Source organism: Eumetopias jubatus, unplaced genomic scaffold, assembly GCF_037043125.1.
Source record: "Eumetopias jubatus isolate StellerSeaLion01/CBP00866 unplaced genomic scaffold, mEumJub1_p1.0 scaffold_8, whole genome shotgun sequence".
NCBI classification, from domain to species: Eukaryota; Metazoa; Chordata; class Mammalia; order Carnivora; family Otariidae; genus Eumetopias; species Eumetopias jubatus.
In genome coordinates this window covers 135,474,389-135,497,794 of record NW_028274814.1, presented here as the reverse complement: position 1 = coordinate 135,497,794, position 23,406 = coordinate 135,474,389, and the positions used below count along the sequence as shown (strand labels likewise).

Below are 23,406 nucleotides of genomic sequence, written 5' to 3'. Positions count from 1 at the left end.
TTCTTGTTCAAACAGCAATGTTTAGTTGTACAACACATAAAGTCTAGCAACATTTACACAACCAGTTTGAGGGTCTGTTGGCTTGTTTTCAATTGGGAAATTTAACCATAATGTCACCCAAAAGTTGGCTGGGACTGGTAACATTTAAGAAATGGGTCGTTCTTGCATCCCCTAGGCTTGGGCCTCTTGCTCCATCAGGACTTAGTTGTAGATGAATGGCCCACAAGTCACCAGCCTTTGAGAAAGTAGTGTCCAGGTGGAGACAGTGGGGGAAAGGGGGAGCGGGGCGGGGAGAATCCCATACAGACACAGTATGTGGGGCAGTGGCAGCCAACATTCGCAAACATTCATGCATCTGATGGGGGCCTTTGCCCTCCACTGGGTATTTTCCACTAGCCTACAGTGACCAACTGTGGCCAGGCTAATTCATTACTCACATTAGCAGGGTGGAGGTTGGGGCAGGAGTAGTCAGAGTAGGTGGGAAGAGATCCCTCTTATTGCTAAGTGGACAGAAGGGTGCTTTTTTTTCTTCCTAGAGTTCACATCCCATGGGTTTCTGGAGTTTCGTGTCTGTGTTTACGTTCTTTTTTTAAGTTTGAGAGTAAGGAAGTCAATTCCAGGAACGTCTCTTCAGGAAAACCACTCTTTCTAAGCGGCTGCGTTACAGGGTGGGGAGGGCATGAAGCTGAACTCTGGGGCCAGCCACAAATGGCTATTTTTTTTAAAGTGACCCTAGGCCTGGCTCCCCCACATCTGTAGTGACCCATCATTAGAAATAAGCTTTAAGCAATGAAGGAGACACCCTTGTCCCACACTGGGGCTCACATGGCTGACCTCAACAAATCTGACAAGCAGAAAAGTTGCTTTCTTGACCCTTGAAGGAAGCCAAGAGTAGCTCATGCAGATGAATGGACAGGGAGCAACGCCATTTCCCCTTGGAGATGGTTACAAGTAGCTGGCATGGGTTTGCAAGGGTAGAAGGAGCTCTTGATGAGTTCCTTCCCCCTACGGATGGGTTGGGACCGGCTGACACAGACGATGGACGAGGGCCGTGCTGGCGAGAACCCCATTCCACTGGGAGGGGGGGTGGTGGTTTGGATACGGGGGGGGGGGAAGCAACTGTCCTAAAGAGATAGCTGGGCCCTCCAATCTCCTGAGAGCTGAGAGGGGCTGTGGTGGTGGTGGGCTGGGCAAGGACAGCTCTAAAAAGGGCATAGCCCTGCAGCAATAACAGCTGGGAGGGTTGGAGGGAGAAGCAGCGCTTGAAATGGCCTTCATTCAGCAGTGGGGCAGGGGGTGGCTGGCACAGGTGGAAGGACAGTGCCCAGGAGGCCTTCTCCCTGCGGGGGGGGGGGGTGAGAACGGTTGAGGGTGTGGAGACCAGTGGCCGGCAGCAGACACATAAAACAGCTTCTCCGGGAAGGCTGACATCAAGGTGTAGGGGTGCCAAGCATCATCCTCTACTCCACCTCTCCAACGCCCACCACCCCACTAGGCCTCCCCTGCCAGTCCTCGCGGCCAGTCCCATGTCTGCCCACATGACTGCCCACTGTATACACTGGGGATCCCTCTCCTGTGGAAATGTAGCAACCTCCGGGCTTTAACCCTGATGCTGTTCTATCCTGACAGGTGCTTACCCTGCAATAACTTTGTGGGGGAGGGAGGATGTGTATTGGATTGGTAAAGAGCCTCCAAGAAAGACAGAGACCATAGTTTTTGGGGTCACCCGCCTCTTTCCCCTGGCCCACCGAGTCTTGGTCTGAAGTCTATGTGCTTTCCTAGCACCTAAGTGATAAGAGACTAGAAATGCTGGGATTTGTCGTGGACCAGTAAAACACCAAGGGCTGGACCAGGAGATGGAACAGGACGTTGTATGAGGTCATTGTAAATGGTAGCTAGTTGGTGTTTTCCCTTTACCTAAGGCTAAACTGTTTCCCCCAGCCCCAAGTTTCAGCCACCTTATAGACTGAAGGAGAAAGAGTAACTTGTTTGTAAAACCAGTGGGGGAAATCTATGCATTAATAAATACAGGGCTGAAGGGGGTGGCAAGAAAAGGCTGACTGTATGATTGTGGGTATCATTAGCAATGTCTACAGGAGTCAGGAGCCGGGAATCGGGGAAAAGCAGACACAGACAGACAGACATGCACAGTGAGAGAGAACAGAAGTCCAGAGGGGCTCAAGCATGAATGAGAAGCGAGCAGTAGAGAAGACAGCTTGTTCAGGAGGAAGAATCCTGATGGAGAAAAGTGAGGTGGCGTCTCCGATTTGCCTCTGTAGCCAAACCACTGAGAAAGGCAAAGGTTGTGTATTGCTCTTGATATGTCTTTAGATTTAATTCTTCTAGAACTCAGTGCCCAAAGAAAGGCTGTCTCACTGGACCAGCGCGTGTGCTTCTCGAACCAGCTACTGGGAACTGGGTAACTCATCGTGTTTCCCCCTCTGCCTGGGCCCACACGGGTCCACCCTGCGCTGCGGAAACTTTCTTTCCTGCTCATCTCTGTGGGTCTGATTTCTCTCGTAATCCCGTAATCCCAGTGTGTACTGTCACGTGCTTTGGCTGTGATTTTATTTTAAAGTGGCCTGAAGTCCTTTTTGGAAGTAGACTGGGCATAAATCCTAAATATGGAAATGTAGCTAAGGTGGATTAGACTCCAAGCAAGTGGAAGAAGTCAGAGAGGCGCAGGATGAAGGAATGAGGGAAGGGGGAGAAGGTGGGAACAGAGGGGAGTGAGGTGAGGCGCGCGTGGAAAGCAGCAGTCAGCAACCAGGACGGACAGCGACAGGTGGTGGATTTCGGACAGTGGAGACGACACATGCTGAAGGGTGGAGCTCTTTTCTCCACTTCTGGGCACGAACTCTTTCTGCAGGAGCCCAGCTCCAGCCTGCTCTGCTCTCCCTTGACTTTCCCTCTCCTAGGAAGTCCTAGCCTTACCCTGGACGGCCAAGCCCCACCACCCACTCCCCACCAGGTCCAGCTCCAAAGCTGTCCTCAGAGAGTCTCTGCAGTCCCTGTTTGTGGGCGGCTCTGAGATAAGAAAGAGTTACCTGTGGCTCACCTGCTCCCCATCATTTTTAAGTGAAACCTCCCCTAAGACCTCTTGAGTGAGGCACACGGCTTTGTTCTGGGACACAAGGAAAGGAGACAGATAATGGACAGCCATGGAGGAACCAAACTTACAAGGGACCTACCAGGGAGGGCAGTGAAAATACCTCACCCCTGCACAGGTAAACACACACACACACACACGCACACACACTCTCTCTCCCTCTCGTACACACACACATGCACACACACATGCACACACTGTAGACAAACTCCACAAACACCAGACAGGCCTGTGGGACAGAGTAGAAAGCAAGAAGGTGGTTGGTGGTGGTTTTGGGATGTGTGTGTGGAAAAGTGGGGATGTGTGATGATACAGAGAAAGGGCCGTCAGGGGTTACTGTCGTGGCTTTCCTCTGTGTCCACGCTCACCGGAGGGAGGCCTCCATTGTCATTGAGCCGCTTGGCCCTGTAGGTCTCGTAGTGGATGTTGTGTGTCACTTCCTTGAGATCCTGGAGGTGGGTCCTGAAGGACAAAGGGTGAGGAGAGAGAGGGGTGTGATTAGGGGTGGGGAGGAAGAGACGGACCCACATCTGAGGTCAACGCATCACTCCCGCGGCCTGGGCCCAATAACCGGGACCCAGGCCAGAGAGCCAGTAATAATACTTCTTCGGCCCCCTCTGCTTCATGATGGGACCTGGAACGGGGGGCAGAGAGCTCTGTCAGAGGGACCTGGAGATGGAGGAAGTGGACCTGAATGGATGGCCTCCTGACCCCACATAAATTAACCTGCTCTGAGGGAAGGGGTGCATCTCACCTGATGACAAAGTCTCGAAGCAGGGCAAACTCACAGTGGTTGAGGTTTTCCACTGTGAACGAAACAAAACAAAACAGGTGGTCATTTCACTAATGTAGCAACACCCAGCAGGCGCGCTTCTGTTCTCGTCACCAAGGCATTGAGGAGACAGCGACAGGACAGGTGATGTCTTGTAAGCCTTCCAGAGGTTTGCTCCTCTGGGCATTTCTGGACACGGGAACAATGGCACAACACTATTCTGGAATCTGTGAAACAGCAGCTAATCAGGACTATTAGATTTCCCATTTTATAGGAAATAAAATTAATACACAGGGGGTCTAAAAGCTGGCCAAAGGCCTAAGACACAATTCCTATCCTCAAGGAGCTATAATCCGATTGGAAAACAGTAACACACACAGAATGTAACAATCGAACCATCTTAAAAAAGGTCACGCACTACACGATGAATCTAATTCAATACAGATTGAGTACCTACTATCTGCAAACCACCTGCTAAGCGTTGTGGGAGCAGAAGGTGATTAAGACATGAATGCCCTAGTCCCACAATCTAATGGACAGGACAGACTTCCTCATAAATGATTCCAATTCAAGGTGGATGAGAAAATGCCATTAAAAAAAAAAATCTCAACATAGGGTCATCGGCAAATGAGAGACAATATGATCCAATGGGACGAACTTGGTTTGGGAACTGAAATAAATTCAGTTGTGGAATTGAACTCCAGCCCTGAAATCTCAGTTTCAACCACCAACAAGTTGTGTGATCTTGGGCAAGACCCTTCACCTGTCTGAAGCTCGTGGCCCTCGGGGGCTAATGTTCTGAGTACAGGCATGCCTCCCCTGCTCCCCGTAGAGCGTTATCATATTTGAATGAGATCACGGGAGCAATTCTTTGAAACCTTTCAGAACCGGTATTGACCTTCTCGAGGTCACATCCATTCCCAACAAAACGAAAACAGCCACATCCGAACCACCCTCCAGCAGTTTGTCAGATCATGTCCCCTTTCATGTGAAAACCTTCCTCCGGTTTTTCCAGTGCTTTTTAGTCTCTCCCCGTTCTCCACTCCTTTGACGCACAAGTCAGGGCCTCCCGGTCAGGTGCTAAATCGCTCTTTCAGTGCTCCCTGTCTCTGAGACTCATCTTCTCAATTAGACTGTAAGCTCCTTACGGCAGGGTCTGGCTGGCTTTCGTTTTGTATCTGACATGCCAGGATAGTGCCCTGAACTCTAGATGCTGAATAAGTAAGCATAATTCACCAGCAGCGGCCAGTTCTTCAAGAAGATGCACTGAATTACCTTCAATGATCCCCCAGGGAGTTTTTCGGCCGAGGACTCGCTTGCCATTCACTTGGTACTCCTTGTCGCTTCCCACCACAGCGAAAGGCATGCTCTCCTGCTGACAAACCACACACACATGCATGTCAGCCTCCTACCATCCAGGCCTCCACGGACAGGATGCCCAACGGTCCTGGGCCTCTGGCCTTGAACTACATACTTCTGCTGCTCATTCAGTGATCCCACTGATGGCAAGGGCAAGGCTTTTGTCTCTTAAAAGGGAGTCTGAAGTCCTGGGTCCAGCCCTGGTCACACCCCTGCCTGGCTGGTTAACCTCAGTAGGTTGGCTTTCCTTCAACAGGTGAAAGCTTTGTACTTTTTAGACTTTAACGCATCAGTTTGGTTTGGAACAACTCTGTGAGCTAGCTAGGATAGAGCTCTTCAGTATACCCACCCATGTGACAGCCAAGTGATGGATGCTTTACGCTACCTCCCATCAAACCTACTGGCAGAGACCCATGTCCACTGACCTCTCAGATCCCATAGGTCACCTTCTGAGGTTCACAGGCTCTTCTGCTCCCCTCTCCCGCCCTTGGGTTGTATATTCGCCAAGAGCCAGCTCTTTGTTCCCAAATCTATTTGCCTGATGTGTACTTGCTATTGGAGAAACTATTATTTAAGCCAAGGATGTATGACCGTGGAGAATGGTTTCTCTGAAAGTCAAGTTGGGTGTTTCTGAAAGACTGGAAAGGTGAGTTGCTCTTGCCCTAAGACCAGACTTATCCTCAAAGGAGAGGCCTTGTCTCTATATGAAAAGAATGCTTAAGTGAATGTGATGGATGTGTTTTATTTTAACTTAATAATTTAGTGAAATAATGTTTTAAAAACATTTAAGATTTGCATACATCATTTTTTATAACAATTTCTTCACTTCAGTGGACGTTTTCCATTAACTGACCAACTACCTGTCTCAACTACACTAGATAAAGGGCTTCTGATAGATGATCCACCCTCAACAGAGGAGGTGATTCAAGACCAAAGCAAGTAAATGGCTTGTCCCAGGTCATAGTGGTGAGTAGAAAAGCCCAGACTGAAACTCAGGATTCTGATGTAAAATCCCAGAATTGTCGAAGGTTGGAACTGAGAGCGATCGTAGAAATCACATGAAGCCCTAAGATCCCTGGGAGACACCCCAGGGAGGGCTGAGAAGACAGCAGTCTGTGCCCGTGTCCCTGAGCCAGAGCAGCTCTGTTTTCATGTTTTATATACAAGAGTCCTGTTTGACATTTAATTTTTTTAAAGGGTTCCTCTGGGGGGAAAAAAAGCCTGTAAGCCACTCACCTAACCTGAATTCTGCACTTTATAGAGGGGAAACTGAGGCAGAGCTCTGACTAGAGCATAGACACCTTGGACCCCCGCCTGTTGCTCTTCCTACCCAGGCCCTTCCATCAACCACACCCTGGTTTTTCCAGGCCCTGTGGGGGAAGAAGAGGCTTTTGGGGTAGTCTGCGGATGGACGCGAACCTTGGCTTCCTGGATGCAGGGTTCACGGTCCTGGCCAGGGCCCTACTCCCCATCCTCTCCCATGTCACTTCTGGTCTGGGTCAGGCAAGGTGGGCAGACAGTATGAAAGGGGAAAAGTAGGTAGCAAAACAGAAGGGGTACACGATCCATATCCCACTCGTGCTGAGGGCATTTGTGTGCTGAACAGAGCCCCAGGCACCCACCCGGATTTTGTCATTCTCCGTCTTGTCCTCCAAATCCTCATCAAATTCCTTCTGGGGGTAGAACTCAATGCCATTCACTTCGAGCTCCTTTCGAACCTAGGGGCGAGGAAGAGAAGCAAGGTAGCCAAGTGTCAGGATAATGGGGCGGGGGGAGCTGTACACGGGTGTGAGCATGTGTGTGTGCTGAAATCAGAGGGATGGATGCAGCCTTTGATAATCTGGTCATCTCTGAACTCTGAGGCCCTGAGCAGCAGGAAGATCCTAATAAATGGGAGCCCCAGTCATACAGCTGCTACAGCCCAGCCTGAGATGAGGAATAGTCTGGGGATGCAGCTTGCTCATCTCAGGATCCAGAAGCTTAGGGTTTAAACAAGCAGCACTACTGAGTATGTGCTCATGCTGCTATGTATCATATTCCAGGTCTGCCCTCTCTCAAAGCTCGACTAAAGTCTCACCTCCTCCAGGAAGCCATCCAGGAACTCCTAGTGGTCTACCTGATTGTAAGTTTCTCAAAGGCAGCAAATGTCTTTACACCTCCCTTGCAGGCCCCCACTTCTATCCCCGTGCATCCAGCACAGGGAGGAGCTTATAGAAGACACTAATAAAGACTGGAGGGCAGATGATTAATTAGTCTGGCCCCTCAAGCAATCTAACATCGAGGAGAGCTTTCTCAAGCCCATGGTGATTTATGTATTCAGTGGTCTTCACCAGTAAATTTGGAGGGTGGGAAGGAGGCAGCCTGAGGTTGTTAACGGCTCTTCACCATTGGTCGGCAGATATGACCAGCCCAGCCTCTTCAATGGTTAAGTGGGAGCGGGGTGGGAAAGCAGGGATATAATAATCAAGGAGAGGACACAGCTTGGGCCAGAGGAGGGGAAGGAAGGGTGGAGGCAGGAAAAGGAGGAGAGGTCTTCTCACCCTTTGCTTGAATTCAGACTTCTCCTCCAGGGTCATGGTGTCAGCCTTAGCAATGACCGGGATGATGTTCACAACTTTGCTGAGGTGCTTCATGAACTCCAGATCGAGAGGTCGCAAGCTGGGGCCCAGAGAAGGCAGGGTGTCAGAGCCACCTTGCCCTCCCCCGGTCCGCCCCGGCCGCCACACCAGGGCCACCCTTGGGACGGAAGGACTAGACGGGGAACGTGGCTGAGGCCAAGGGGCGGCCCCGTCTCCTTCCTGATGCACTCCCAGCGCCTTACCGCCTCTTACCGCCTGTGGAACAGGCTGCGACTCTCTGCCCCCCCTCGGACCACCGTCTCGTCTTCTCTTCAAATCCTGCCCCTCCCGTAGCCCTGCTCAAACTGCTCCTTCAGGGCAGCATTCCTGACGTGGGACTCTTTTTCTCCTGGGAATAGCCGCGGACTGTTGTCTCGGCCTTTATGTCCCTTTAAGTCCTTGTGTCATGGTTACTCGTGTATCTTATTCTCCATATGGGGCAGCACTTTTTTTTTAAGTAATCTCCTTGCACAACGTGGGGCTTGAACTCATGACCCCACCACCACCCCGATCGAGAGTCGTGTGCCCCACCGACGGAGCCAGCCGGGCGCCCCAGGACCGCACCTTTTGATGAGCCTTCTCCCAGCCCACACTTAGTCCTGCAGAGACCCAGCTGAGGGCCCAGGCCCTCCCCATCTGAGGGCCCCGCTCCCTCTAGGCTCTGGGGCTCCCATCTGGCTCTAGTTCCCAGTCCGGGCCACTTACTAAGTCAGGCTATCTGCTGGCTTGCTCTGACCTTGGGTCCACATTCTAGGGAGGAATAACGCTGATCTTTTTACTGAGTTCCTAGACCCCACCATCGAACACCTGCTGAGTACCTGGTTCTTCCAGAATTGGGGGCCCACCTTGCTCATGCCGTCCGCTCAGGAACTGAACTCTGGCCCAGCAGTCAGGTGTAGTAATAAGTTATGGAAGGTCACCTGCTTGCTCACCTAGATCCCTCCATCCCACGCTGGCACTCCCTGTTACGCGGCCCCATCTGCCACTCACAACCGACTTCCCTGCACACCTGCTCGTCGCCAGCCTTCATCTCTAGACACGCTGGGCTGCCCACCCATCAAATACCTACAGCTGGGTCCCTACCCCACCAAAACAGCCACCTGATCCAGTAGCCCTGCCCTTCCCCGTTTCACTCTTGTTGCTGCCCACCGCCCCACCCCAGCTTTGTGCAAAGCAGGTATCTCCCGAACAGACGAGGAGCCCTCTGCACCCACATACAGGCTCCTCTCTGCTGGTACAGTTGTGCTAGAATGCCAGTGGGCAGCATGGGGACTGGGCTTGGCCAGCTTTCCTCTCCTGGTGAGAGAGTCAGACTGTCTTGGAGACATTGCGGGGGATCACAGGGCCCTGACAGCTTTGGGGCCCATGCGGGGGGACTGGCTACCCACGACAGAACGGGCACAGGTGACACGAACCGGAGCGAGGCGCGGCCGTGGGGGAGGGACTGGTACGTACGAGTGCCCCGTGGGGGAGATGAAATAGAGGCAGCAATGGACACGAGTGTCCGGGATGCGTTTCTTCCTGGCGATGTTGACCTCCTCCTTCAGGAACTTCTCATACTGTTCATTGATGTACTTCTCAATGGGCTCCCAGCTGGGGGGGCGGGGGGATGGGAAGAAAGCAGATGGATGTCCCAGAAAGAAAGGCCTGTGGACCATTCTCGCTCAGGCCCTCACGGATGGCTTTCCTTGTTAAGCGAGGCCAAAACTCCCACGGGAACCTAGTCCTCTGAATGGGCCAGATGAATTGCAGCACCCCACCCTACCCCACCCTGGAAAGCGGCACACACTTTGCCCACCTCCATTCCTTATTAGCTAGGAGGCTCTGAGGAAGTCTCTGCCCCTCTCTGAGTACCAGTGGGTTCCCGGAGGGATTACGGATGACAAAGAACGGATGTACGGTACTTAACACAGCAACGGCATATAGAAAGTATTCAACATGGCAACAACGCATCAGCATGACTGTTGTCAATGCCATTGCTTCCTTTCTCCTTTAAGGAGCATGCCTATGACCAGAGGAGAGGACAACCGGTCACCTTTCTAAGATTGTTCTAAGTTGTGTGGTTTGGCGGCCCTGCCCATGGGCGGCCAACTCTAGCTCCCTCACAGAGGAACCACGGTCTCTGTCCCTATCTGGGAGCAAATCCCTGCCTGGAACTTTCCATCTACATCCTTGGCGGGATGCTGACGGCCGCGCTGCTCTGTGAATTCCCAGAGGTGCTCTCCTCGTGGAAATTCCCCTCCGTCCTCTCTTCATGCAAGGTTATGACACTGCCCACAGGCCAAGCTTGGCCACAGCCTTCCTGTGAGCCCATATTTGTGCCACAGCTCCCCTTGTTCTGTCTGCCCTGCCCTGCTGCCACCTCCAGGCAATCCCACAGCCAAAATTCCCTCTGCACCGGCCCCCTCCTGGGCCTCTTCCCTCGCCTCCTTACAAAGCCCCCGTCGCCCATCCTTTAGCGCGCCTTCCCACTCAGCCCCTCAACATGAAGGGCGCAGCTGGTTCTCAAATGAATGAATCTGCACCATGTTCAGCGTCTTCAGGGCAGAAATCTCACAGGCAGACATATACCAGTTTTCATTGTTGATCTGGTCTCCAAAGCCCGGGGTGTCGATGACGGTCAGCTTCATTTTGACCCCGCCTTCCTCTATCACTGGGGGGTGAACAGAAAAGGCACCAGGGAAGTCACTCGTCGGGCTGATGCCGGCTACCCTGCTGCCTACCAGCCAGGGAGACCCAGGCTCCTTCCTTCCTTGGGACCAATTACTGGAAAAGTCAGGTTCAGGGTCTTCCCACCTTGGCAGCTCTGTTCGTGCTGTTCCCTGCACCTAGCATGCCTTCCCTGCTTCTTGCTGCCTGAATCTTCCCACCTTGGCAGCTCTGTTCATGCTGTTCCCTGCACCTAGCATGTCTTCCCTGCTTCTTGCTGCCTGAATCCCACCCGTGCTCTCCCATCCAGCTCAAGCCCCGTTTCTAACCGCCCCCCCCCGTCTTTTCTAGACCAAGGAGTCGGCTCTACTCCGTTCTCTTCTGTCTTGAGATTGCTTTCCATTTGTCTCATTCCCCCAGTAGGCCCGTCTCTCCCTCTCTGGCAGAGAGCCTTCTGACCAGTGGCCACTGGAGTCCCTGCCTGGTCCTCACCGTGCCCAATAGCTTTGATCTCCACCGTCTTGGGAATCTTTTCCTCCCGGTTCCAGCTGGAGGCCTTTCGGCTCACCTGGGATTTGAAGAGCGTGTTGACCAGCGTTGACTTGCCCAGTCCGCTCTGACCTGCCGCAAGACAGGAGGATGACACGGTGGGGAAGACCCGTGTCCACCTGCTGAGCCTGCCATCTCTCCCATGAGATTACAGAATTCTAGAGCCTCGATCCAGGCCACTTTACCACTCATGGTGGGTGGGGGGCAGAGGACTGAGTGGGAGAGCAAGCAGGTGGGAATGGCTCCCTGGTACCAGAGTGTTGGGTTCCACATTCTCTCCTTCCTGGAGCCCCAGGACTGTTGGGAGAGGGCACAACCTCTGCCTTTGTCTAGTGTAGCGATTTTTTGTTTTGTGCCTGCCGGACTTGAACTTTTCGTCTTTACTAATACTAAACTGAATGACAGAACTACTTTGCCCTCTGCTACTGCTTCAGTGCATCCGACATTTTCACCTCTGTTAGCCAAATTTGCCTTTGAATCCCACAGCCCTGGGAATCCCATAGCAGAGCTCTCTGTATCCCCAGCTCAAGTGGTCGTAGAGATTGACTCCCACCTGACATAAAGTATGTGCAAGGTCACAGAACTAATAAATGCAAGACCAGGGCCTTGAACCCAAGGAACCTGGTTCTGTGTCCACTCTACTCTAGTGCTACAGTTAATACCTCATGCAGATAAACGCCCGAGAGGGCACTGAGAGAGGAGGGGGCAGCTGAGCGGGCAGGGCTGGTCTCTCACCTCCACTTCCCTCATGAGTGCCCCCTTTTGACCCGTCTTTTTCTTTTTTTGTATTGTATTTTTTTTTTTTTTTTTTTAAGTAGGCTCCTCTCCAAACATAGGGCTTGAACTTAGGACCCGGAGATCAAGAGCCACATGCTCTACCGACTGAGCCAGACGAGCGCCCCATTTTGAACTGTTTTATACAGGTCTACAGAATCTACAGAAGATTTCATTCCGAGGAGGAGTTCTGCAACTAAAAGGCACTTGAAAACCACCGGTCCGAGCCATGCTTCTCAAACTTGTACCCGCATGAGGATTGCTCAAGCAGGCCCTACAACTGCTCAATGGCATCAATGTCACCTGGACCCTTGTAAGGAAATGCAGGATCCCAGGCCCTGCCTCGGCCCTATGATTCAGAATCTGCACTTTGACAGGACTCCCAGATGAATCACATGCACAGTAAAGTCAGAAGTTCTGGGCTAGAACATTCCTGTGGTATATTAGTGGGAGGGCGAGGGCCTAAGGCTCCAGACCCAGCAGTGCTATCTCCCTGAACACCAGGGACTAGCCATGTTTTTGCTCCTCTAGTTTTTTTTACTGACAACTGATGGCAAGGGAGGGAACTGGATGAAACCAGGGATAGCAGACAAGGTGCATGTCTCATTCCAAATGATCAATCAGTAGTAGCCACCTAGGCCAATATGTTAAAAAGGCCACCTGTGGGCTCAGTCCCAGATGTGAGCCGTGACTGACCAGCAATATCGCTCCCTGTGGTGCTCCTGGGGAGAGAAGAAGCCTGCACAGCCTCTACTTGCTGTTCCTGGTCTGGCTATTTTCTGAGGTCATTTGCTCACTAAGTACCCTTGAATGCCAAGTGCTGTCCTAGAACTGGAGGTAGAGAGGCAAACAAGACATCACCTTTGCCCTCAAGAAGCCATTTAGTGTGAGGAAGACCAAAACACAAGCAGGCAGTTATGATATGTTGCCATAATCGCCATGAAAGAGGGAACCACAGGGTATTACGGCAGCAAACTGAAGTGAATGTAATCCAGTCTCTCTGGAATCAAAGAGGACTTCTAGGAAGAAACAACAACTAAGCTGAAACCTGCAGAGAAACTCTGAAAGACCCCTAAGAAGCTGGAATGGGGTTCTAGACAGAGGGAATGGCAGAGTCAAAGTCTCAGAGGCTGAAAAGAGCACAGCGAGTCCAGGGGAACTTACCACTGAGGAGTAGAATGCACCATGGTTAGTGGTAAGAGGTGAGTGGAGAGAGAGTACCAGGCCAGGCTAGGAACTTAAGCCCTTAAATCTACTGAAGGGTTTAAGTAGGATGGGTGACCTGATGAGTTCTGCAGGTTGGGAAAATTATTCAGTCACTGGTGAATAATGGTTTGAAACAGAAAGAAGACAGAGGACTGGGAGGGTCAATGCCACTCACAGGGTGGCCTGGGGCCATGGTCCTTGAACCATTTGCTACTCGTTCTTGAGATAAGAAATTTGCACCGGAAAGTAAGTTGACCATAACACTAAACACACTAGTTCAGCAGATTTTTTTTTTACAGCAAGACTTTCTAGATGATTTAAACTCCAGTCAGCTCCTAATCTTTGAGTAGCACTGAGTCAGGGGGCTGTGGCAATCCAGGTGGGAGCCCTAGCTTAGCTGAGAGTGGTCACAGTGGAGATGGAAAGAAGTGGGCAGACTTCAGGGAGATTTACAAGGGAAAACTGACAGGTCTTGATGGCTGATTGAATTGGGGGATAAGGGAGAAAGAAAGAAGATGCCCAGGTCCCTGTTTCAGCAACTGAGTGAATATCTCACTAATATCAGGCAAAGGTCCCTTCCTGCTCTTACATGCTAATACATGGCAACACTACTTAGTGACCAATCAATGTCCTGCAAATTCTCTTTAAGCTTTCAAGCACTACAGAAGATCACAAGAAGACCACCCTCCATCTGATACCAGTGGAGAAAGACACAGATGATTTCCCCACGCCACACACCTAAAAACTGGCTGAGCAGGGCTAAGAGGCTACCTGTGTCCACCCCACTGGTGTTGGGGCCAGGCTGACCATCCACCCAGAGTTCCCACCCCTGCATCAGCTAGTCTTCAGGAGAGAAGAGAATCAGGCTTTTGTGATCCACATAGTGAAATCTTTCCTCCTGGAAAGAGCTCATCCTAGGGGAAGCAGGGCTGAGGCCCATCCTAGGGAAAGAAACAGGATCCTCGGTTCTGTCCACCAGCATGGCCTCCAGTGACCCCATGGCCTTCCCTACCGACCACCATGATGTTGAAGTCGAAACCAGTCTTCATGGTCTTCTTGCGCATCTGCTCAATGATGGTGTCAATGCCGATGTAGCCCAGCAGGTTTGAGTTGATGCTGACGGGTTTCATGGGCACTGCCGGCTTAGGCCTGGGCTCAGGCACCAGCTCTGACATGGCTGCGTCCGTCCTGGCCTCTGGGAGCCCTGCAAAGCCAAGGTGGGAGAGGTGGGCTGGAGGAAAAAAGAAGTCACGTGGAAGCCACAGTATTATTCTCTTGATACAGAATCACACAGAGTTGGGACTAGAAGGGACCTCAAGTGTCATCCAGTATGGTCCCTCATTTCACAGATGGAGAGACTGAGGCCTGTGGGGGAAGGACTTCCCCAAAACACAGAGCAAGTCAGATGCCAGATCGGGATCAGTGCCCAGCCTCTCCAGCTGCTGGGGTGCTTTCTGGTGCACTCACTGCTCCAAAGCACGTCTGTGTGTCTAATCCAAGGACTTATCCACCTTGGCCCTGTTGAGATTTGGGTCTGGATAATTATTGGAGGGGGGGTGTCCTGTGCACTGTAGGATGTTCAGTGGCCCCCCTGACCTCTACTAGATGCCAGTTGTGACAACCAAAAATATCTCTAGACAGTGCCCTGGGGGCAGCATAACCCTATGGAGAACCACTGGTCTAAGAGATGTCTGGGGTTATTCTGACCTGAGTTCTGCCTCCTCAAAGAAAGGGCTAAGACCTTTTAGGATACTGGACTTAACATCTATTGACTGTCACTGACCTCAGTTGCTTTGTTTTTTAGAAGCAAATAGAGCTACCCCTCACACTGCAGGAGCATCATTCCTGCCCCCAGCCTCAGTGTCCCTCTTTTCCATGAGCACCACTACAAAGTAGGAGTGTCTATGCCTTGAGGATCCCCAGGCACCATCCTAGCCATAGTTTTAAATCTGTGGGAGGAATAAGTCTCTCCTTCTGACCAGACCAGTGGGGAGGGGATGAGACGCAATTGCACTGGGGCAGCCACTTGCCTAAGATGACATAGTGTGTTCTTGGGATGGGGGGTGGCAAAAGAAAGGGGGGGCTAAGGACAGAGCCTTTCCCTACTAGGTCTGGCAGATCACAGGCATGTTCACACACAAAGGAAATCTGTGCGTTTCCTCATGGGGCCAATGTCCCCCAGGGCAGGTTTCAGTATAGAGCAACTCCATTTTCCCATCCATAAAATGGGTGTGCGTGTGGTGAAGTGGAAGGAGCCTGGCCCTGCTGCTTGCTGAATGTGGGGACTTGGGCTCACCCCTGTGAGCCTACTTCCTCATCTGTAAACTGGCTAGGAGCACGATTAAGGCTGTGGTAAGCATCACATGAGCAATGATGCCTAGAAGCACCCGGCATACCCCTCACACTTCCACACCCTCTTGCCCCCACACCCCTTTCAAGTTCACCAGCTTGTCCGGAGGGCAAATGAGGTGGGGCGTGTGCAAGCGATGCTAATTACAGAGCAGAGTTATTGGACTCAACGCTCTCTCAAGGACCCCTTCCAGCTTTGCCGTTCTGGAATCCTGTGGTTCCTGCAGAGTGTCAGGCTCCCAGGGAGAATTGATGGAGCAGCAGATGGGCAAGAGGGGGAGGGGACAGGAGTGTCTCCCTCCCCCACCCCCAGACTCAGCCAGGAGTCTGTTCTTGTACCGCCACCACCTGGTCCTGCCACCGGTCCTGGCAAGACTCTCTCTCCTGATGGGAAACTGTTCTTTCCTTGTCACTCCCAGGCAAAGCCAAATCGGACGAAGCCTCGGGACCTCCCCAGGGCCTGGCGTGCCTCCCTCCTGCTTCCCAGGAAGCTGTTGCCAGCCAGCCGGCTCAAGGCGGCTGCAAGATTGGCTAGGGGGGCCCTGCAGCAGCTGACTCTCACAGCCTGGCCTGCTCCTCCACTCTCTGCACGTGGCTCCCGGGCCCCACTCAGCCCACCTGCACCGGGGGCCATGCCCCATTTTCCCTGCCCAGCTGCTGCCACGGCTGGCCCAGGCCACTTCCCTCATGCCTCACAGTCACGCCTGCTAGTTCTCACAAACCATGTTGTGAGATAGATCCACGGGAGGGGGGGGTGTCATATACTATTTTACAGACTTGGAAAGTGAGTCTTGTATTTATTTTCGGGAGATTTTGTTGGTATCCTTATAATGGGTGTGCCCTCACTATGGCCAGCTCAGCTCTAGCCCATCGATAGCTGCATCTTCAAAGAGCGTTCCCAAAAGACAGACGCTGGTTGCAAGAAGGGGGCTGCCCACTAGATTCCCAGGCAACTTCTAGGACCAGCAAGCACCTCCTAGCACCCATGCACATACTGCGTGGAGCATCTACTGGCAAGTCACCTCTCCCAACCCTATGCCAATTACATGCCAGCCACATGCTAACAGCAACCACCCGTCAGCCATGAGCACTGCAAACGTGCAGCAGGTCACTATGTCATGACCTCTGCTGGACGACCCTTGCCCACTCCAGCCCCTGGCTGACCCCTACTCCCCCTTCACCATTCAGCTCAAGGCCTACCTCTAGAAAAGCCTCTGCTTTCCCACCTGATATGAGCCCCTCTTCTTAGTACCTTGTTCGTATCACGTTCATTTCTTCGCTCCATTCTTTCCAGGACATTTCATGTGCTGCCAAATCTCGGAAGCCTACTCCAGCCAACCCGCTAGACTTGATGCCAAAGATACTTTTGGACCCCAAACAAGGTCCTCGCCCCCAAGGTCCACTGTGTGGTGAGGGTGACTGACAAGTACATAACAATTTCTAGGGCACAGGACGATGCTGCTCTGGAGTGGAATTCTGTAGCTCTGTCCCCTGCCCAGACAGCATCCCTGTTCCTACCATGCCAACCCCAGATGGACAGCTGGCCCAGGCTTAACTCCCAGCTGGATGACCCCTGTGAGCCTCAGTTTTCTCCTCAGGAAAATGGGCACAGTACCTACGTTGCTGGGTTGCTGTGAAGGTTATACAAAAGCATGGAGATAAATTACCTGGCACTGAACGTATGCCCATCCTTCTTCAGGGAAGGGGCCATGTCTCATTGATCTCTGTGCCCCATTGAACCTAGCATAACACAGGCACTCAGCAATGGATGGATGGATGGTAGATGGACAGACGCCTCGCAGGGGGGCAGATGTCAATGGATGGATGGATGGACGGAAGGACACCTCGCACGGAGGCAGATGTCACTTTAGAACCATCACCTTTCTTCTCCCTCACGGGCTGCTCCCTTTGCAGAGCAGCTGACCCCCACCCAGCAAATGGCTCATGTGTAGGCCACAGTCAAGGGAGCAGACTCTGTTAAGGCAGACCCTCTCCCTCCCTGCAACAGGGATTGGATGGGGGTTCCCTAAGGGTGGGAAGAGCTAAGGATGAAGGTCAGAGCAGGATATAGCTCAAGTGCCATCCTGCCTAGATGGTCCTTTGGGGTCCTCCTAAGCTCCCAGCTCTCCCAGGGTTTCTAGAGAGGAGGGGGATCTGTCAGCCACACCCCCTACCAGGGGCCACCTGCCCCATCAACGCTCTAGGGAGAGGCAATGTCCACCTGCCTCAGCTCTAGCTGAATCCCCCACAGAAACAGCATCCCCCTCCCTGTGCCAAGCAAGGACCCCAGTGCTTTCTTTTACACAGGCAAATGAATGGCTTTGTCTTTGTTTGGCCCAGGGACCCCACCCCTCCGTTGGGAAGGTGGCAGCAGGGGGAGGGGATCTTTCCAGAAGAGCACCTGCCTCCTTGGCTCAGTGAGGGGTAGGGGTGGGAGGGGTCTCTTCCTCCCTTCCAGCGCTGGAGATCGTCCCCTGCTCCCAGCCCTAGCAGCCTTCAAGACTCCGCCCCCACCCGCAGAGGCAATTCCAGACCACCGCAGCTCCAGCCCCGTTCCCAGAAAACGAATCACAGAAGACATCTCGGTCCTTTCCTATTCACAGTTGCAAAGGGCCCTGGGACACCCCCTTCCCCCATCCCAGTCCTCTGGAGGCCAATGAGTTCCCTTGGAGACCACCAGCTGGTGCCTGTCTCAGTGTGCGCCTGTGTGGGGGGGAAGGGGCCTATGTGTCAGCGCACAGGTCTCTTATCTGGCTGTAGGTGGCCCTGATACCTGTGCGTGGTGTGCATGTGTGTGCGTGTCTTGGTGTGCTCTAGCGTGGGGCTTCCTGTGCGCATCTGGGTCCCTGCTGGTATGTCCGTGGGCCTCTGGAACTCCCCGCGATCCCGTGTGTGCATTTCTCCCGGCATGTATATCTTGGGGTGTGTGCGTGTGTCCGTGCATATGTCACCGCGCGTGGGCTCCTCGGCGCAGCAACCCTCCCTCTGGTAGCACCTCCGGCCGGGCTTTTCGGGGCCGCATCCTCCTCCCAGCGGGCGCCGGTGGCCCGGCCAGCCGCCCTACCTTTGGACATGAATCCTCCTTTGTCTCTGTTCCTCCGGGGAGATGCTCAGGGCGTGGGGCTGCAAGGCGGAGCCGGGCGCGGGCTCCTTCTGGGCAGAGCGGCCCCTGTAGCCGGGCCTCGCCCCTCCGCGCTCTCCGCCCACCCGCCCGGCCCGCGGCCCGGCCGCGCCGCCCCTGCGCCCCGCGCCGCCGCGCCCGCCCGGGACCTCGCTTCGGCTTGCTCGGCGCCGCTGCCCCTGCCCGCGCGCACAGATGCCGCCGCCGCCGCCGCTGCCACCCGCACCACGTGACCCGCGCGCCTGCCGGCCCCGCCGAGGGCCCCTCCCCCTCCCACGGCGCCCGCGCCCGCACCCGCTCTCCGCCCGCCCGCACGCGGGAGCGGGTACCCGGTCCCGGCTGCAGGCGGCCCGGGAGGCGCGCGGGGGCGCTGTGCCTGCAGCTCGGGATGCCGGGCCGGGGGGGGGGGGGCGGGGTAGGGAGGTGCCCGCATCCCAGTCTCGATCCCTGCCCGCCCCCCCCCATCCCACTCCCCGCCTCTTACCCTTCAAGCCTGGGCGGGGCGGGGGGCGCCGGGGACCGATGGCAGCAGCTAGTGCGGTGCGCGCGCGAGTCACGCGGTGGTGGGGATGTTGAGCGGGCTCAGCGGGCTTCTGCCCAGGCGCGGGTGCCTGCGGAGCCCTGAGTCAGGGGCCCGCGTTCCAGGCCTGGCTTCTGGAGGATGAGCCCCATGACCTTGAGCTGATCAGGAACTTTCCTGAGCCTCAATTTACCCGTCAGAAAAAACGTTCATGCATTCAGTCAACATTAATGGACAGTGCATTGCCAGGCCCTGGGGGCACAGGGATGGGGATGACCATTCTAGGCCTTGTGGGGGAGACAGCTGGACCGTCCTAATGTAGGGGACTGGGGTGTGCATAGGGTACTCGAGTGCTGAGGGGTGGGCATCCTGGGGAGAGAGGGATTTGGGAAGAGTTCACGGGGAAGCTGAGGGCCAAGACAGAAAGGCAGATGGTGGTGGGAGGGAAGAGGGGAAGGGCGCTCTGTGGACAGGGGCAGCAGAGGTGAGCAGACCCAGACCGGAGAGCCCCATGGTGCTGGTGGACAACTCATAGCTCCTGATGCAGCAGCAGCAGCAGAGAAAATTCCAGATGGAAATATAGAGCTAGAGGCTGGAGAAGATCAAAGTCTTGAAAGCTGGGCTAAGGAGCTGGACTTTGAGGGAAGCCAGTGGTGAGTCACCAGTGACTGTTAGCAGAAAGTGCCACCATCAAATATGTGAGTCCCTGTGGCAGCTGCGTGGAGGACAGAGAGCCCCCATCCCGGGAGTGGGGGTGGGGGAGGGAGGGTGGGGACTGTGGCATGGCAAGGGCAGAGGGTCAAAGAGGAGGGCACAGCCAGCCAAGTGCTGAGGGGATAGATCAACAGAGTTGGAAATAGACTGGTTGGGATGAAAGAGAGTGAAAGATGAGGAAAAGGAAGAAACCCAGGTTTCTCCGAGACCGAATGAACTTCTAGTCCTTATGTTGACTTATCTATAGTTCTATATAGGACTTCTATACATACAAGTCTCCAACTTACCTTTCAGGACTAAAGGGCCGGGGGTGGGGAACTAAGGAAGAGCAGATCAGGTGGGGCACCTTTCAAGCAACAGATATCCTCCCAAAAGGCTGAATGTGCATGATTTAGAAGGTCTCGGGTGAGGTCACTACGCATATCTAGAGGAGCACCATAGTGATGGCTGTTGGACAAATCACCACTTACTGACGTGCTGGTCTGTATTTTCATGCAGGTGGTTTGCTTTTAAAGCTGGACCCACCTGTAGATCACCTGATTACTCCAGCTCTTCAGGGACCAAAGAACCAACCATGGAAGATGCTAAAGGAAGGACTCCGCATAATTGCTCCTCCACAAGTCACCCCTGGAAACTTTCCTTCTGGTGACTTCCCTCAACCCCACCTCTGACTGGCAGGTTGGGACCCAACTCAGGGTACGTCCCCTGTGCCCTGCCCCTCAATTTTATTCCCTTTTCCCTCAGCACATTCACTTCTGACCTTACAGTCCTGCCTCCCTTGCCCAACCTATTCATCTCCAGGCCAATACACCCTGGCCCCCCACAGCAGCCCAGTACATCCCCAGCCAAGCTCTTTGCATTTACCTTTGGTTTCTCTGGCTCGGTCCAGCATGCGGGGCTCTGCGGGCCAGTCTGTGGCAGCATCTGTAAGAGCATGGTCCCACGCTGGGGCTGTGCTTCCGCTTGGCATCAGTGGGTACGTGGCTGATATGGTCAGGTTAATGACTCTGTCCAGTGTGATCTCCCCCATGGCTGTGCCCAGCTTGCTTGTGTCCAAAGCCACAGAATCTGTAGTTCTGTCCAGCTTGGCTGTATTTGCTCTAGCCAAAGCCCTGGCTGTGTCTCTCCTGGCTGGGCCCAGCTTGACTGGGTCTGGTACCACCAAGTCCACGGCTGTAACCTCTGTGGTCAGACCTGACTTGGCTGGGCCTCCTGTAACTGTGGCTCTGCCCAGCTTGTCTGGCTCCGGGGTTGCCAAATCCATGACCACGCCCGGCTTGGTTGGGCCTGCTGTAGAAAAGTCCATGGCTGTGTCCAGCTTGGTACCTAGAGCAGGCAACTCTATGCCTGTATCCAGTCTGGATGTGCTTGGTGTGGCCGGATGGGCAGTCAAGTTAGGTCTGTTCGTGACCATTGTGGTTAAACGTCTGGCTGTGCCTAGCCTGGTTGTGTCCAGAGGAGCCAAAGCCATGGCTGTCGCAGGACCCATGGTAGAAGTGTCCCTTTGGAGATGCAGCCGGGGTCTCGGGATACCCCTGGACCGGGGCTTGCTTCTTCCTGGAGAAGCTCTGGTAGTCACATGGGCGGTCCCTGGGACAGAATGCTTCTGACCTACCGAGCCTGGCCCTGCAGGGCCTGGTGATTTCCGGGCTAACCGGGATTGAAACGGTAGGGCCAGGTAGGAACTCACCAGAGGCTTCTCCACTATGGGCATCCTGCTGGGTTTGGACAGACCTGGGTTCCCTGGACCCTCAGAGTGGACTCTGCTCCCCGGCACTAGAGTCACCGATTGTGAGCCTGGGCTGGGCAGCCCACCTCCTCCATGGGTGGCAGCCTCCTTGCCCGGGGTGGGCAGCTCTTCCCAGTGAGAAGGTAGGGGACCCAGGGGCCATGCCTGGCTGTTCTGACGGAGCGTTAAGGAAATGGAGCTGAGCTTCCGGGGCATGGTCTCCTGTAGGGGCACACCCCGGGCCCTGGCTCCAGGGCCTGGTCTGCTGGAAGCCTGTGGGATATGGCTTTGAGGAAAGGCATCCAGACGGATGGTTTTCCTGAGGACAGGGATGAGGGGAGACACCCCTCCAGGGAGCTTTGAGGGGCGGGCAGGGTGCCCCAGCAGGTAGCTGTGGGAGAGGGAGGCTCCAGGACTCGGGGCTCCATGCTGCTGCCTCTCAAAATTGTGGTCCATCCAGGTCTTCCGTCTTCCCCTGAGGCAATCAACAGAGAGAAGGGGCCAAGCGGGGGTGAGGTGCTCAGCTTGCATTGCTTTGATTCCTAGTTAATAAAGAGCATGAAAACCTCTTTGCCAAGTAGCAAATTAATTTTTAGTTGTCAGTGTTTACCAGGGTCTTATAAAACAAAACATTATTTTAAAATGCAAAATATTTAACTCCTATGAAATGTTACGGAGTAGTTGTCCATTAAAGCATGATTTATCATTTTAATGTTATGCAGTCAGTAAGATACAAAATAGTTTTAAAAATTGTTCACTTTATAATTGAAATGGAAAAAATTGCTAAATATATATATATAAAGCTTAATTTCTAAATATACTTTTTCTAACAGTGAGAAAACAGAAATATATTGCAAGAAATATATTTATAAGAAAACTTGTAATATATCAAGATGTAAAATTGTGGGATCCTCAATGGCTTGAGCTTTATCCTAGTTATCAAAAACACAAATGCCTAGAAGTCAGGGGTGCCTGGCTGGCTCAGTCGGTAGAACATGCAACTCTTGATCTTAGAGTTTCAAGTTCAAGCCCCCCATCAGGCATGAGAGTTACTTAAAAAAAAAAAAAAAAAAAAAGCACTGCCAGGTCTGAAGGCGCCTTGTTCAGGGACCCCTGCAGGAGGGCAGTGGTTATTGGAAGGCTGTCTGCCTCTGTCTTTTCCAGAAGGTGCTAGAGGGCTCTGGGTTCCCACCCACAGCAGCCAAAATAGGAGTTCAGGCATCCGGGTGGGAGGCCAAGGGATGACCAGTTTGGCTTGGAAACAGCGTCTGCCTCTGGGGCTTCTGCCCAGAACCAGGAAAGAGCCCTGGGCTGGCCGGCTGCTGGAGTCAGAATTAGCTGGAGCTGAAGAGGCCGAGGTGAAGGGAAGGCTCGGGAAGTGAGGTAACAAGGGCTCGCGGTGAACAAGCCACAGTCCCTGCCCCTGGGGAACCTGCCATCTCCAGTGGTGCCAGGCGGTGAAGCAGGTACGGCTAAGCCGGACGTGGGGTTGGCCGCAGAGGAGGACAGCTGGACCAGAGGCTGGGGCAGTTCCCTCAGAAGGCCCAAAGGTGAGGGCGTGGTATCTTCCTGAAAATCAACTGCGGGACTCCTAGGCTGAATGGGGGGTGGGGGTGGGGCGGCATAAGGCCACAGGTGCAGTGATCAGGCCCAGGCCAGGCCACAATGATGCTCGACCCTGGGAGATGACCTGCTCAGATCTGCTGGTGGGAACAGTCACTCCCGTCCCGTGTGACAGAGGGATCAGTGGGAAACAGAAGTGGAGGCAAGGAGAGGGGCAGGGACACCATTGAAACTCCATGGCTGGGGGTGGAGCTGGAGAAGGCTGCCCAGCACAGCGGTAGAAGCAACAGACCACCTGGGAGGTGGGGAGAGGTGGGGGTCAAGGGCTCTGGCTGGTAGTCTGTGAGGATGAGCCATCCCCCAAGGTGGGCTCC

The 23,406-nt window shown here is 53.8% G+C and overlaps 1 protein-coding gene across 6 annotated transcripts; it reads right to left on the bottom strand.

Moving 5' to 3' along the window:
* On the bottom strand, positions 1 to 21,925 carry SEPTIN3 (septin 3). Of its 6 annotated transcripts, none has more exons than XM_028115502.2 (11): positions 20,605 to 21,925; positions 14,049 to 14,240; positions 11,000 to 11,128; positions 10,430 to 10,511; positions 9,314 to 9,451; positions 7,781 to 7,898; positions 6,863 to 6,958; positions 5,157 to 5,256; positions 3,864 to 3,915; positions 3,478 to 3,571; positions 1 to 1,340 (listed from the first exon to the last, which is right to left on the bottom strand). In XM_028115502.2, exons 1-11 carry the CDS (start codon positions 21,923 to 21,925, stop codon positions 1,275 to 1,277), a joined length of 2,388 nt encoding a protein of 795 aa, XP_027971303.1. In that variant the 3' UTR covers positions 1 to 1,274. The 6 variants fall into 6 exon arrangements, with proteins under 6 accessions (XP_027971303.1, XP_027971304.1, XP_027971305.1 ...); XM_028115503.1 differs by lacking the exon at positions 20,605 to 21,925 and adding an exon at positions 18,450 to 18,583; XM_028115504.1 differs by lacking the exon at positions 20,605 to 21,925 and adding an exon at positions 18,450 to 18,583 and having other exon boundaries at positions 5,157 to 5,253.
* Between the last annotated feature and the right edge of the window lie 1,481 nt (positions 21,926 to 23,406).